At 50.9% G+C, this 16,454-nt stretch overlaps 1 protein-coding gene across 2 annotated transcripts in view; it reads left to right on the forward strand.

The window, feature by feature from the left end:
- The window catches only part of CUX2 (cut like homeobox 2), a 219,988-nt gene that overhangs the window by 153,668 nt on the left and 49,866 nt on the right, over window positions 1-16,454 (forward strand). For both annotated transcript variants that reach the window (XM_028528014.2, XM_036014935.1), the window contains exon 4: window positions 15,219-15,297. In XM_028528014.2, the coding sequence (XP_028383815.1) occupies window positions 15,219-15,297 (79 nt within the window). The remainder of the gene's footprint in view (window positions 1-15,218; window positions 15,298-16,454) is intronic.

Below are 16,454 nucleotides of genomic sequence, written 5' to 3' on the forward strand. Positions count from 1 at the left end.
CCATTACCTCCAGCTGGGAGGGGTCAGTGCCAAGGGCAGCTGGAGGTTCATCTGAATAAAAATTCTTAGGTGCAAGAAACAAAAATCCACCCAAGTTAGCCTACACAAGAATGTATTGTAATATCGGCCCCCAGGTTTACGCCATAGGCATTGAAGCTGACACTCCGCCTGATCAAAGCCAGCCAATCTCAAATTCAGACTCCTGGGATAATGACTATACCAGGGGCCGACACTGGCCTCGAGATAAGCCAGGATATACTCGTTGGCCCAGGAATTTGAACTTAGGACTGGTTGAGGAAGCACTGAGAAAACCTGCCTAGAAAGAGGGCAGAATGAGGACCTCTCCCCTGGTGGCGGGAGACGCCTCCTTGCATCTGAGCTGTTCTGGTTCCTTGTCCACCCTCCAGAAAGACGAGCTGCACTTTTTTGGCGTCTCGTGCAGTCTCGGGAGTGTGCTGTGCTCATGAGTTTGGGTTCAAATCCCACCTCCACCACTAGCTTTGCAACCTTGGGCAGATCGCCCTACCTCTAGCTGAGACTTTCCTGATTGCATCCCTGTGGCTTGGCTTACTTGTTCCTCTGTCCCTTGTATTTACTATGCACTGGCAGTTGGGCCCAGAGGTTTGATCACATTCAGGCTGTTTCCGACAGGCCTCTTACTAGGTGGTGCTGGGCACTTGCATCACAAGGTGCATAATGTACCTCCCAGTTAATTCCAGGATGGGGCCGGACCAGCTGGAAGCAGGGACCAGCCTGATTAGTGAGAAGCCAGGTACGGCAGCTGGGGAACACCTAACCCCCCTCGCCCAGCACGTCAGGAAGCCTCCGCCAGCGTCCTCTGATAGTTAACATTCATCATTAATAACGGAAGCAGAAACCAAGAGATTTCATAGCTGTGCGAGGTAATTAAATTACTTACATGAATCTACTCACGCTTGATGATTCCCACATTTCTCACCAAACATATGCCTTTCCCTCCTGTGCTGCCATCCTGGGCTCTCCTCTGGGAGAGTGGGGGTTGTGGGGGCCTCGCGAGGGCTGCCTGTCTCTGAGAAAGAGCAAAGAAGACGGGGGCCCCCTCCCAAGGCCCCTCCCCTGACAAATGGAAGTGCCTTCTCCCAGCAGAGGATACGGGATGCGGCGGCATTTCCATCTCCAGCCTAAGGCGAGCTGGTTTTGATCTTTTTTCCCTATAAATCGTATTTCCAAGTTTTGTTGTATGGAGTGGCGGGAGAGGAAGAGGGGAACCAAAAAAATGCTTTCATTAAATTGTTGCTGTTCATACTCCTGGCAAAGAGAGAATAAGAAAAAAGAAGGGAACACTTGAACTAAAAGGTTTGCTGACATTTTGTGTCACGTGCTAAGAGATGGGGTCGGGACAGAGGGAAAGCAGCTGGCTCTCCACCCACCACCCGGGATGCCTTCTGTTAGTGTCCAGGCACCTGCTGGGGTTCCCAGAAGTAGGGGGAAAAGTTGGGGCCAGAGCGGCATTTCATACCCCAAAGCAGGGGTACAAGCTTAGTTGCTCACAGGGGCCCCGCGGGTTAGCTGCAGGAGCAGCACAGACTCAGGTGAGGAGACAGGGAGCAGTGGGGGCTGAGGTACACCGGGGCTCTGTGCCCCCTGAGCGGTGTGGCCTCCACACAGCCGGGGCTGGGGTGGCAGTCGGATCTCGCGGCATATTGCAGGGGCTGAGAGCACAAACTCCAAAGTCAGGCTGCCCTCTCCAAGAACCTGCTCCGCCCACTCTCCTAGCCGTGTGACCTTGGGCAAGTCTCTTGGCCTCTCTGTGCCTCTGTGTCCTCATCTGGGAAGTAGAGATGATGGCTGACCCTACCGCTCCCGTGCGGAAGAGGCTCACACAGTGAGCGCCCTGGGCAGTGACAGCTGGCAGCGTCAAATCGCTGTGGTGGGAGTACTTGCACCGTGGGAATCGGCAAACATGACAGACGAATCGGGGCCTTTTCTTTCTCGCCAGATAACCAGTTGTTAAACCGTTACCAGCACACCACTGCGCCCGCATCAGAGGGCTTTCGTGAGGACTGTCTTAGACTCCGTGTGAAGCGCTTGGGACAGTGCCTGGCACGCTGTGTCTGCCTCGGCGTTTCCTGTTGTCGCTGGGTTTGCTGATGCTGTTGTTATGCAGGGCTGTGAGCCCACTGTGGCCACATTCCCCAGGTTTTTTTGGACAGGCTAGAAATCTCAATTTTTATGTAAAATCTGATTTTTAAATGTTGGCTTGAAATGAACATTTTTTTAACCTGGAAAAAAAAAACAAGTACATGTGAGGACTTGGACCATGGGCCCAACGTTTGCAGCCTTGGACTTGGAGGGACAGTGAGTGTTGTCTGTTTACCCCAGGCCTTTTCTCATCTCCCACCTTGGCACATGCCACCTTCTCCCCCGTCTCTGCCAGGCAGTCCTCTTCTCATCCTTTGCAAGCCAGGGTCACCTCCTCCTTGAAGCCCTCTAGCCTGTGCCCTGCAGGATAAACCACTCCCTCTTTTATTCTCCCTCCTCAAACACTGCTTGCCTTCTGCCCTTTTTCTTGGTCTCTTTCTTATTCTAGAACTTACTCATCTCAGGATAGTGCTTTGCACTATCCTAAGTGATGATACTTAGTAACAGTAAAAATCAGCACCTATTAAGTGTTGTCTGTTTGCCAGGCTATGTGCTAAGCAGTTTTTATGCATATCATTTTTCACCATTACCATTTCAATTTTCACCTTTATCATAACCTTCGGAGAAGGCCAGTGGCTGCCTAAAGGCCACAATGAAGTAGGGGGACTGAGAATGGAACCTGGGGCCCTGGACCCTGCAGCCCAGCCCAGGACACCGAGCCCATAGCCCAGAACCACGGCCGGAAAGGTAGCGGTAGAGCGGTGCCCCCGTTGTCTGTCTGGCTGCGGCTCTCGTGGGGCTGTCTTGAGCCACATTCCACAGAGACCTCCAGAAGGACCGCTGCTATATTTAATAGCCTGGGCAGGGTGGTGCTCGCACGACATTTGGGTGGCCGCCTCTCCATAAAGGACACGCTTGCTCTTTTAACTCCACTCTTCTGGGCTGGCATTTTGGAGAACTTAGGGGGTGCCTCAAGAGGGGAGACCGCAGCCAGCTGGGACCCGTGCAGCCCTCCCTCCAGGGTCAAGGACACCAGCGCACGTGGTTGATAGGGCATGGGACAGCAGGAGCTCAGAGGTCAGGTCAGGGTCACCGAGCTGGCTCCAGCAGCAGCCAGTGTCATTTGGGCCTGGCCACAGACAGCCCTGTGGTTCGGAGGGTGCTGGTTGCGCGGGCAGGAAGGGGTGACTCTCGATATCATGAGTTCCTGCCTGCACTCCACAATCTGGCAATTTGACTCCAGCCCTCATAGTCCAGGGGCTCCCACCCGTCTTGTCCCCCTTGGGTAACACTGACGTCTAACAGCTGGGGAACCCTTTGCCCAGAAATCCCAAGAACCTTTTATGGCTTGCCCACCCCACCTCATATTTAACAGTAAACAAAGCATATCTTTAGACTGCTGGTGTCTGACACCCAGGCCGGAGAAACGGAGGCATGGGAAGGTCAAGGAAGGATGCTCATTCATTCACCCCATGCACATCCATCAAGTGTGGGCCACACACACACTGAGCCACCCCACTTCCCTCCGATTCTCCGAGCAGCTCTTCACGTCACTGAACCCATTTTCCAGCTGAGAAAGCTGAGGCTCTGCAGGCTCAGTGACTTGCCCAAAGTCACACAGCTGGGGGTGCAACTTCCAGACCTCAGTCACGCCAGCCTGCCTCTGAAGCCGGGGTGCTTTCCGGCCCTCCCTTGAACTCTCAGCTGCGTGTGTTCCTGTGGTCTCCCCTCGCCCTCACCCACTCACCCCTTTCCTCCGGGACCCACCTTCTTTGCTCCACCAATCCCATCAGAACACACAGCGTGCCAGACCCTGCTGGGCCTTTCTCAGCCTTGCCTACAAGTTTCTCATCACCCAGGAAGGCACAGAATCACCCAGATGCTCTAATGGCCCTATCCTCCCAAGCCCAGACGAACCTGGCTCTGCAGGGCCTCAGGTTCTGTGTATGTTGCAGTTCAGAAAGGCAGTTTGCCAGCCACGTGGGGCTACCCAGAAGCGAGAAGCAAGACCAGTTCAAGTCACCATGTCATGACTCCTGTTTTTTACCCGGCCTGTGAAATCATTCACGGAAGGAAAGAAAGAACGAAGGAACAAAGGAACGTAGGAACGTAGGAAGGAACGTGCAGGGGGCTGACAGAACTCGAGCAGAGCGGGGGGACCACAAAGCACTGGAAAAAGGGTGTTGGTGTGGGCCAGAGAGAAAGACTAAAGCTTATTGTGGGCCCTGGACAGGCTCACGCCTGTGCTGCAGAGGCCTGGGTGGCCTGGGGCGCACCTCGAACCCCACCCCCCACCCCAGGCCTCTCCTAGCAGGAGGCTGCACTTGGGCTCCAGGCCGGTGTCAGTGGAATATGGGCTCAGGGTGGCCAGATCCTCTGATTTTCTAAGAGAGCCAGCAATTTGGATCTCTTCTGGTTTTTAAATGTTGGCTCAATATATATGCACATATTTTCATGCGCACAGTGCTTTATGGAGGTACAAATTTACATACGGCAAAATGCGCAAATCTTAAGCATGTAACTTGATGAATTTTGATGGCTCAAATATTTTTAAAACACTAGAGGATCCAAGAAAATATGTCCATGGGGTGCTTCTGGCCCTGGGTCCATCGTTCACGACCCCTAGACTGATGCGCCGTGTGACACCCATGAGCAAGGTGGGACACCCACACAGGACAGTATCCCTCAGGGAAGGGGACAGACTTCAGGTGACAACCCAGGGATACTCCCACTGTCACTGCCAAGGGCACAGGTTTTGGACCCCAGGGTGTGAATCCTAACTCTGTCATTTGCTGTGTAGCTTTGGGCAAATTATTTAACCTCTCTGGTGTCTTTTTTTCCCAACTAGTAAAATCAGGAAGGTAATGATACTGTCCTCACAGGGCCATTATATAGATTAAATGAGTTCATGTGACAAACACTTAGAGCAGCACCTGAAACATAGTAACTGCTTTATACACGCTCACTACTGTCTTTAATTCTTTTTAATTACTAGGCTATTTTTAGAGCAGTTTTAGGTTTAAAGAGAATTTGAGCAGAAAACACAGAGCCCCCATGTATTCCCTCTTCCTTCCCCCCAGCGCCCTATTACTGAGGTCTCTCATCTTGGTGCATTTGTTACAATTGCTGAACCGATATCGATACATTATTATTAACTAAAGCCTACCATTTACATGAGGGGTCATTGTTTGTGCTGTATATGCTGTGGGTTCTGACAAATGTGTGATATGTGTCCGCCATCAAAGTGTCATTCATAATGGTTTCACTGTTGTTTTAAATCAGGGATCCTTGTGAGTCCTACTGCGGAGAAAAGACCGGCTATGGCTTATGAATAACTTCCATGGGCTAGCAGGAGCCCTGTTCCTTCCTCCCTCTCCCACTCAGGAAAGCACGGCGTGTTCAGACACAAGAAAGGGGCATTTCAGGGGTGAACCTGAGTCTATTCTAATGTACCCAGAATGGAAGCTGCTCTTCCACTTCAGGGGGAAAGTCACACAAATCCCAGCCCCTGATTCCCCGCCACATAGCTGGCTCTGAGACCAAAGACACCGTTCACGACCTGCCTCGGCCCCTGCTGTGTGACGCTGGGCTGCTGTGTCAGCCTCTCGGGGCCTCTCAGCACGACCCTCCCCGCCCAGGGCCAGCCCTCAGAGCATGTGGAGGCTCAGAAGCACTAACTCCTGTGAGTGGTCTTTGTAAATTATAAAAAGCTCTAGATTAAAACTGGAAGCTGTAAAGATCATAATCAGTTTTGCAGAAAAACTGAGCTATTGTCAAAGGGGGCCTGGCCTCCAGCAGCAAGTTCCAGGCTGGGCCACCCATTCCTGGATAGTTTCTGCTCTCATAGCCTGCCAGCCAAATGCCAATCAGCACGGAGCCACAGCCATGGTGTCAGCAGCTCCCCAGAAGGGAAAAATGGACACGGATGCTTCCAGCACCCATGAGAACGAGTCTTCCCGTCTCATACACTGGCCACGCCCTGGGCAGGCCGGGAAACAGAACTTCCGTCCTGCCCTCATGTGGCTATAGCCACATGATAGCTTTTTGGCTCGTTATATGAGTGGGTAGCTGATTTTTTTAAATACCCCAAAGCAAAATTTATTTGTAAGGCATTTTAAAAAGCCTCCTGTCCCTTTTATGCCAGAAGCCCTCAGAAGAGAAGGGAAATTGTGTATTCGCTGCTAAAAAAAGCCCTGGCTTATACAATTTTAACAATAGAAAAATGATCTTTGTGCTTCAGTGCATGGATGCTTAAAGGAAAACAGGCAGTCTGTTCAGGTGGCTGGTGAATTACAAATGAGTGGTTCGCCTTTGTTTTGAGTGACAAGCAATTTAAATGCAGTCTTACATGGAGGCCTGGAAATTCTTTTTCCCAGAAGAGAATGAGAGAGAGCAAATAAGAGGAAAAGGAAAAGAAAGAAAAAAAAGAGGGGGGGAACCTTCCTTTTTGAACTGAGAGGTTATATTAGTTGCCACTGAGCGGAGGTGAGAAGTTAGAACTTCGTTTGATAATTATAAAATCAGTAGTTTGTGATTGGACGTAATTGATGATTATACTGTTGCTAATAGCAGGCCTGCCAGCTTGCGCTCGTGGGACATTTCATTTTTGCGCCGCTTCCAAGCCGTGAAAGCCAGCCCAGTGTGGGGTGTCGCTCACAAGATCTCAGGGAACCTGACAGAAATGCCTGTATTATGTTGGATAAAACGTGTTCATTAACGCCGACATTTGAAAACACTTTGCTGTGTGCCCCGTTTTTAGCCTGGGAATAATTACAAATATTAGAATACAGTTGCACAGTGTGCCTCCCCTGGCTCTGGGTCTCCCGGCAGACCCAGCCGGGAGAGAAAGGCGCTGCGCTGGCTTTGATGGGAACCTCAGTGGGCTGCGGATTGGTGTGTGGGGCGGCGAGTGTCTGTCCGTCTGTCTGCTGGGGGAGGTAGGTCATTGCACAACTGGACTGGAAGGGGTTTGAGCCCAGCACCTTCACTTCACAGATGGGGAAACTGAGGCTCAGAACGGGAGCATGACTTGCCTGAAGGTGAACGGGGACGCAAGGCCCCAGCTGAAACCAGAACCCCGGTCTGCTCACTCCCAGGGCCAGTTTTCCTGTTTCCTGCCCTGCTGTCGGCTTCCCAGAGACACGTGCCCGGCCCTCTGGGGCAGATCCTGGGGCTGTGCCCCCACCCCGCTGAGTGCCCCGTCAGAGCACTCGTGAGAGGTCTCCCCAGAGCCTCCCCGGGTGCAGCTTGGTTTGGGCTACCTGGAGGCTGTCATTCTGTCATCTTCTGCACGCGGGGTTTTATGTAAGCGTGTAGTTCGGAAGAGTTAGCTCAAATAGCCTTTTCCCTTCCTTCCTTAGCGCGTCCGTTCATTTGTTTACTCGATCAGTGTGGCTGTGGTGCCCACGGCTGACCTGCCCTACCCTGGACTCTGACGGGGCAAAAATCATAGCAGTGGCAGCTCGGGAACATCCAGTTGTTCGCACCCCAAACCAAGGCATCCCCTTGACCCCCCTCTTCCTCTCACCCTTTCCCACATGCACTCTGTGTTCCCCGGGGGCAAATCAGGGGCTCGAATGCAGAATCCATCCGAAGCCTGAGCACCCCTCCCAACTCCACCGCCGCCACCCGGCCCTGAGCTGCCATCCTTGCTTGCCGGGACTGTTGTGGTGGCTGCCTCCACACAGCAGTCAGAGGCAGCCTGTTAAAATGGATGTTGGTCGTGTCCCTCCTCTGCTCGAAACCCTCCTGTGGCTGCTCATCCCCCTGAAAAAAAAAAACAACTCCAAATCTTCACAGCAGCCAACAAGGTCCCACCCCTGCCCTTTGCCTCCCTGAACCCCTCTGTTCTTCTTCCTCTTCACTTACCTTCTCCTACTCGTGGGCTCTTTGCTGTCACTCAAACCAGCCAAACACACTTTTGCCCCAGGGTCTTTGCACATGCTATTCTCCCTGCCTGGAACACTGTTCCCCAGATCTCTGCACAACTCCTTCCCCCCAACCTTCCCTGGCCCCACTGGGCTCCCTGCCCCAGACACTCGTCCTCCTCCCTGCTTTATTTTCCTCTCGCACTTGCTAGCTTTCTCACATCCTCTACCATGATGGACTTCATTGCCTGCCTCTGCTTTTAGAGTGTCAGCTCCGCAAGGGCGTGGGTTGGGCCGGTGTTCTAGAGCGCTGAAGGCCTAGAGCCCAGAAAAGCCTCATCTTTAGGAGATGCTCAATAAATATCCACCGAGAAAATTAGTTTATTGGACACCTGTGGTGTGGCAGGCACTGTGTTAACACCGCACGTGCATTATTTTATTTTATTTTTTTAAAATACCAGTCCCTGCTTCTGGTGCTCCCAGTCTGGCTGGGGAACTGGAACGACATCCAGATAAAACGTTGGTGTCAGCACAGGCCTGTGCTCGTCAGGGGCAGGCTGAGGGGCGAGCGCCAGTCCTCAGAGGAGGTTGGGGCGCTCCGCACGTGGACGGAGCACGGACTCGCCCTGAGACAGCGTAGCCCCGGTCCCCTGCCGGCCCGGCCTCTCCAGCTGTTCCAAATATTCCAGCCCCTTCCACAAACCTCCCAGTTCCAAGCGGTCGCAAGAAGCGTGGGCTTTGGAGTTCAACTAAGCTGGGTCTCAGTGTCACCCCAGCACGCTGTGACCCTCACCCTCTGTGCCCTGTGTCCTCATCTGTTAATAGGTAGTAACAACCTCCCCCCTGAAAGTTTTGTGAGAATTAAGTGAATCATTGCATGTCCAACACTTAGCACTGTGCCTGACACAGTCAGTGCTTAGTAGTCACTATTCTTATTAGTAACAATTCTTATATTAGCCAAATAAGGCGAATGTTATCCCATATTACCTGGTATGAAATCAGGTTAAATCAGAATATCACTACATAGTAATATCAGAATGTTACCATAAGGAAAAGTAATCTGTTAACTAGACTCTTAAAGTAAGAGTTGAGCCTTCTGGAGAATCTAATCAAACCTCCCCATGTGCAGGTCTCCTTGCGTGCCTTCACAATCTCACAAATGGATGGTTAGGTACTTGGGTGCCTATTCTGATGGGAAGCTCAGTACCTCATAAGGTAGTCCGTTCTGAGAATTTAGAACTTTCTAAGGCTGAGTCTTACGGAAATGTTCACCCTCTCTCTTCACCCCTGCCACCACCCCACCCCACCCCCACCACCTCTGGAATATTCACAGCCCAGAACACACCCGTTCCTCTCAACAGAATAGCCTGAAAGGTCTTCAGGTAACTGGAGATCGCTCTTGTGGCCTGTCCCCCCATGTCTGCCGCCCTCCATGTCTGCCCCCTTCTTCTCTGTGCTGCCCCCGGTGTCCGGGAACCCCCAGGCTCTCTGCATCCCCTGCTTTCTGTGCCCCTTGCTTGGAATGCGCATTCCCCACGCCCTCATCTCTCGTGTCTCCCCTCATTCTTCTTGCCCCTCTTTGTTCCCCAGGTGCACCCCCAGGTCCGCACACCCCCACAGGGGAAGCAGGCTCCAGAGGGTGTCAAGGTGCCCCCTGCTCTCCTGGACTGATTCCTTTTCTCCCAGACCTCAGGCCTCTGGGCTCCTCCTCAGAGGTGCTGATTCTGAGACCCTCTGAGCGCCCGCCTCCTCTCGGCTGCCCACCAGTCTTCAGGTTCTTTCAGAACCCTGCTGCATCAGACCCCCACCCCATCTCCTGCCTCCCCGGAGCCCAGGTTTATTTTCTGAAGGACAAAGTTCAGTGGCCAAATGCATTTGGGAAAACACGGGCCCGAGCCATGGTGAAGGGGATTTTTTTCCTGTAGCTCCTGTCTAAGTGTCCGACATGTTGACGTATTTTATACATGTCCACTCAGCGTGTGCAACTTGGCCACATATCCCACTTTGCACACCTGCGGGGCTGTGCAGCACACTTTGAGAAGCACGGGTTTTCTAGGAGCGAGTCTGGGCCCTGGAACGAGAGGACTCAGGGCTCAGACACCACCTCTGCCGTAGCTGGTTCCTTCTTCTTGGCCAAGGGGCTTGGCTTCCTGAACCGCAGCGTCTCCGTCTGGAGAAAGGAGACAATAGCCGTGCTCGTGTCTTCGAGTCGTTGGGAGGATGCCAAAGATGCAGCACTGAGCACAGTTCAGGTTCAGGCTCCGGCAGCTCTGACTGGTCCTCGTAAAGATCTGGGCGTGGAGCCCTTCTCCGTAGCCGGCAGGTGTCACTGTTGTCTCAGATGGTTGTGGAAGCTCTGTCTTGAGGGTGGGGTGGGGGGGTCCCCAAATTTGCCAGTTTAACCACTTGATAGACAAAAGCTAGGCAGCTAGAACTGGCTTTTGCCTCTTTTCTGGTTTAACCGGCTCTGCACCTGTTGTTTGCATAGTGGGGGACCAAGCACACTGTCACCCCTTCCATCACAGCAGGTGGTGGAAATGCTGCCTGCTCTGTCAGACGCTAAGCTATTTCTGATGGTGACCTTCTTGGTGTCTGTAGCTGGCCGCCACCTCCTCCTCCTCCACGTCTCCTTCCTCCTCCTCCCCCAGATGGCCTTCAAAGATCTGCCTGTCACAAGCCAAATCTGTCATTTTGAACACTTTTCTCCCGCCCTTCTGCATGGTAGGACGCAGCCCTGGTGCAGAAACACGTGGCCTTTTGTTTATGCCAAGCTCACCTGTTCTAGGCACGTGAGGGAAATGCGTGAGCGCCGCAGACCGTGGAAAAGACACCCTTCCAACACGCTTGGAAGAAGAATTATCTGATGTATTAGAAAGCTCCGTGCAGACTTCCGTGGGACTCTTTGCCACGTGTTAGCTCATTCCTCTCCAGTAGCTTCCTAGGCAGATGGAAATTTTTCCTCCCACCTGATGGAGGAACACACTGAAGCCAGGAGACGCTAAGTGACACTTAGGCCCAGCAGTCAGTAGGGCCCTGAGCTTTCAGAACTGGCCTTCTGGACACAGACAGGGTCGTCGCTCTAAAACAAGGCTGGATGGGGCAGGACACCCAAATGGCTGTCTCTTCCAGGCTCACATTTATTATGGGAAGCCCTGACCTTGAACCCACTCAAACTGCGTGCCAGTTCAGGATGTTTTCTGATCTCTGCTTTCGAAAATATTGTCCAGCCCTGACTGGTGTGGCTCAGTTGGTTGGGTATTGTCCCACAAAGCAAAAGGTCCCCAGTTTGATTTCTGGTCAGGGCACATGCCTGGGTTCTAGGTTCGGTCCCCGGTCAGGGTGCGTGCAAGAGGCAACCAATCGATGTTTCTCTCTTACATTGATGTTTCTTTCCCTCTCTTTCTCCCTCCCTTCCTCTTTCTCTAAAAAAAAACATAGTAAAATATTTTTTAAAAAAAGAGAAGAAAATATTGGGTAGTCATTTAGATAACCTCTAAAAAAGAGACCAGCAAGGTAGTAAATATTTTTGGCTTTGCAACCCGGGTGTCTGTCACAACTTCACAACTATTGCTTCAGCCATGGTAGCATGAAAGCGGCTGTAGACAATACATGAAAGAATGTCCCCCACTGTGTTCCAGTAAAACTTTATACACACACAGGAAGGGCCGTGTTTGGCCTAAGGACCATAGTTAGCCAACTCGTGATCTACAGAAGCTCCGTCCAGTTGCTGGCCAATATAATGCAAGCCACATGTAATTTTAAATTTTCTAGTAGCTACATTTTAAAAAGTATAGAGAAACAGGTGAGTTTAATTTTAATATTATATTTTATTTAATATGTCCAAAATATCATCATTTTTAATATAAAATCAATGTAAAATTTATTGAGCTATTTTACAACCCATTTTACATTCTAAGAGTTAGAAATCCCACATGTTATACTTAGAGCCCATCTGAATTTGAAATCGTCACATTTCAAGTGCTCAGTGGCCACATGTGCTAGTGGCTGCCGCATTCAACAACACAGCTCTAGTGGGGAGACCAAATTATAAGGAGTCACACATAAACAATGCACCATTACGAACTGACAAGCACCAGGAATGGAAAGTAGGGGGTACTGCAGGCAGGGAAAGGGAAACAGTAACAGAATCTTTGGGCGCCTGCCCCCACTTCTGCCCAGAGTTCCTTTTTAGAAGTCCATGGAACACTCTGATGCCTTCCCCCAAACTCCAGCCACCACACGTGCTCAGCATGGGCGGCTGGAAAATGAAGCATTCAGGCTTTCTGCCGACCGCTCTTCGATAATTCTCTATCCAGGGGTCAGGAGACAAATTGCTTTTATTTCTCATGGCTTTGCCTGGGTTCTAGGTGGGCAGCAGGTCCACGTGACTGTCTTTACTGCCTGGGAGAGCTTTTCTACCCAGGAGAAAGGGAAAGGGGCCAGTGTCCGGAGTCAGACCAGTAACCGGAACCTCCAGACCTAGTGTGAATCTTGCTCTACCAGTCACAACTGCGTAATCGGAGGCCAGTCACCTACCCTCCTTGAGCCTTGGTGTTCTCATCTGCACAATGGGGATCACGACCACAGCTTCCTTCAGCGGTCAGTGTGTCTACGGAGAGAGGTGGTCGTGCGCAGTAAGAGCATCTGGCACGTGGTAAACTCTGAATATTGCATTTATCGTTAGAACTAGCCCATCAGGGTTGTGCCCCCTGCCCCCGCCTGAATTACCTGCCCTCTCCTTGTATGACTCCGGAGGGCCCGGTGTCTGCATCGCCTCCCCCCACGTTGTGGTCCCTCTGGGGCACAGCTGTGTCTTGCACTTAGCTGTGAGTCCCCAAAGCAGAAACTGTGTCTCGCCCACCTCAGAAATAATAAAAATCTGCCCGCACTTGGTGATTTTTCCCTTTGCCTAGATTCTAGAACATTCTTTCTCTCTGCCACCATTTTCCCCTCCTTGGGGAGGCAGGTCCTGACGTGCTGCCCCCCAAACTGGGTCAGGCTCCCTGACTGACACACTCCTTTGAAGCATTTAGCTCTTGTGATTAATGAATTATCTGGAGAATCTGCTTTGATGTCAGTCTCCCCAGTGGGAGTCCCCTAAGGGTGGAGCCTGAGGCGGCATCCATTGGCACCCTTCCTCGCTGAGTTCTCAGCCCCCAGTGCTTGGCACGTAGCAGGCGCTGAGAAAAATATCTGTTGAATGAATGAGAGACTCATTCACTCTGGAAGGCAAAGGGTCAGAGACTGTTCTCAAAATAACCAAAAAACTAAAGGAGCTTTTGTAACTGGCCTTTTTAAAACCACTTGCTCAACATCCACCATACATTTCTCTCCACCCCTCTCCAATAATGAGTTCAGTATAGACCTTGTAAGACCTTCAAGCTGTGCTGTCCAATAGAAATGCTGTGTGATCCGTGAACATGTTTTTATATTCTATAGTACCTACATTAAAAAGAAGTAAACAGGTGACACAAATAATAGTAATAATAGATTTTATTGAACCTATGATATCCAAAATGTTATCGCTTTAACACGTACTCAGTATAAAAAATGTCAGTGAGCTGTTGTAAATTCTGTTTTTTCAGTGTCTTTAGAATATGGTATTTGGTACTCACACCACATCTGCATTTGGACTCTTCATGTTTCAAATGCTCGGTAAGCACATGAGGCTCATGGCTGCCGTATTGGAAGCCTTAAGAGGAACTACTGTGGTTTTCAAATTTTCCTTCCCAGAGTGCATGCGGGTGCTCTCCGTAGGAGACCAGAGATGAGCACAGCTGAGGCTGATCGCGCAGCACTGGGCAGAGCCTGTCCCCGTAATAGGGGGTAGGTCATACCAGGAGGTGACATGTCTAGGGGGCTTAATGCATGCCAGGGGGCTTGCACAGGACTTTACATGTGTTAAATCATTTGATCCTCTCACAAGCCTTTGAAGGAGGTTGTCATATTATCCCCATTTTACAGCTGAAGAAGTAGAAGCACTGGATTTAAGTGACCTACCAGCCAAAGGACACACAGATAGAAAGTGGTGAGGCTGGGATTTGAACTAGGTGGCCTGTCTCCAGGGCCTGTGCCTCATGTTGGCCACCTCTGTGGACAGATCCTCAGAATTGGCCTCTGTCGTTTCTCCAGGATGGTGTCAGACAGGACCTAGAGTTGGTGCAACCCACTGGGATGTGTTCTTTCAACAAATCACGTTGAGCACTTTCTGTGCACCCGACACTGTGCTCCCAGAGCTTGCTTCCCGGGGAGGGACTCAGTGTAGGCTCCCTCTTCGTCGGCATCAGTGGGACTCAGGAGGGAAGTGCAGCTCCAGGAGAGGGTGGCTGACAAGGAGATGCTCCAGTAGGGTCATCCTTCAGGAAGGTGGCACCAGACGGAGGGGTCTGTTGGTGCCAAGGAGAATAAAGCTGTTCCAGTCCAAAGGGAGATACCCGTCCGAGAATGTCCTCGAGGAGGGTAGGGATTGTGGCCCATGGGTGCCAAGAGCTCATGTGCCAGGAAGGCCCAGGACTAAACCAAAAGGCCTGAGGCCAGAGCTCAGAATCCCGAGCATCTCGCCTAAATGCGCCTCACAGAGTCTCACTGGCAGAACAAGACGAGCCGGTGAGCAAGAGAACGAGTGCATGAATGTGGGTCTTGGCCTCCGAGTTATTTAGTCACCCATGCATTCATCAGGCAAGGAGCATTTATTAGCGCCTCTGGTGTACCAGGAACCATTTCATACAGCACTTTCACCTTGACACTTGTTGAAGCTGTTTGATATCTTACTAGAGATTTCATGATTTCTCTTTAATTTTTAGTGGCAAGAAATATTTCCCAGATGTGTCTCCTGTTTCTCCAAAACATATACCATGTTTAAACCCCCAGTGTGGCCCTTTAATAACAAGAATAATAATAGTAATTTAATAACTGACCGTGTGCCCCATACTAACCCCTTATATGCATCTTCATTTGTTCCTCACAACAGGCCTAGGAAGTAGGTTCTATTATTTACTCCCATTTTACAGATGAGGAAACCGAGGATCGGGGGGGACAGTGACTTGCCCAGGGTCACACAGCCAGAATGCAGTATAGGAGCTGGAATGTAAACCTGAACTTTTTAACATCTTACTTTTAACCTTCATTTCCCCTTCCCATCCCGTGTTTGCACAAGAATAAAATGATCAGATTTGCTTGCAGACTCACCTCTCATGGTAACATGTGACTTTTTTCTTTTTGTTTCCAAAGGTGGTGGCCCTTAGTAAAAGAAGTCAGGAAGCTGAAGCTGCTTTTTTGAGTGTTTACAAGCAATTAGTTGAAGCACCAGGTAAGAAATGCTTGGGCTCCATAGTTGAGTAAATAACGAGAAGAAACAGCCATTAGGCCATCACACAGGGGCGTCCTCATGGTGGGATCTGGGGAGAGGCTTAGATTCTCAGGCATAGCCATGCCCTCCATGGGTGGGGGCATTGAGGGTCGTGGCCTCTCTACCCAGTCTGGTGTGACATTAGCACACAGCTCCTGCGTCTTCCACATGCACCTTCCGATGTCAGCCCAGGGAACTTAGTGGGGCTTCTGGCAAGGCCTCCCATCTGACTTTCTGGGGAAGCCAAGAAGTCTGTCTGGCCCGCCAGAGGACAAACGGTGCCCAGTGCTCTCTGCCAGCAGAGAGCACTGCAGGAAAGACCTCAAAAGTTTCCTCTGACGTGGTGCCACCGACCTCAAAAATTTGATGTAGAATGAAAGTGGAACCCAAAAGAACACATACTGTATGACTCTTTTTTACATAAGACACGAAGACAGGCATAATTAACCTGTCAGCACTAGTCACAGTGGCCAAAAAGGAAAAACAACCCAAATGTCCATCAATGGATGATGTGTAAACAAACTGCGGTCTATCCGTTCAATGGAATACGACTCAGCCATAAAAAGGTACAAAACGCTGGCATCGGCTACAATGCACATGAGCCTCAAAAACATTGTGCTGAAGGAAAGGAGCCAGACGCAGAAGGCGCGTGGCATAGGATTCCACTTACTGAAGTGTCCAGAAGAGGCACATCCATAGACAGTCATCAGATTGGCAGCGGCCAGGGGCTGGCAGGGGTGGGGACCAGGGAATGGGGAGTGAGTGCTTAGTGGGCACAAGGTTTCCTTTGGAGGCCATAAAATGTTCTGGGACTGGACAGAGGTGGTGGTGGCGGTGGCACGACATCATGAAGGCACTAAATGCCACTGAACTGGACCCTTTTAAATGGTGGGTTTTATGTTACAGGAATTTCACCTCGATTTTAAAAAACATTAACCTGTGCTGTTAGACACTGAGTTCCTGGGAGAGGCCTCTGGAGACTGGAGGTGCTGTTCCTTGATATACTTGTATGAAAAGTTTGCCTCTTTAAAAATGGCGCATCCTGTGCCACCTTCTCATGTACTGGCTCAGGAGAGGGAGCCCGGGACGGTGTAGGGATTTGCTTAAGAAGAGCAGAG

The sequence above is a fragment of the Phyllostomus discolor genome, chromosome 13 (assembly GCF_004126475.2).
Source record: "Phyllostomus discolor isolate MPI-MPIP mPhyDis1 chromosome 13, mPhyDis1.pri.v3, whole genome shotgun sequence".
Lineage (NCBI taxonomy): Eukaryota > Metazoa > Chordata > Mammalia > Chiroptera > Phyllostomidae > Phyllostomus > Phyllostomus discolor.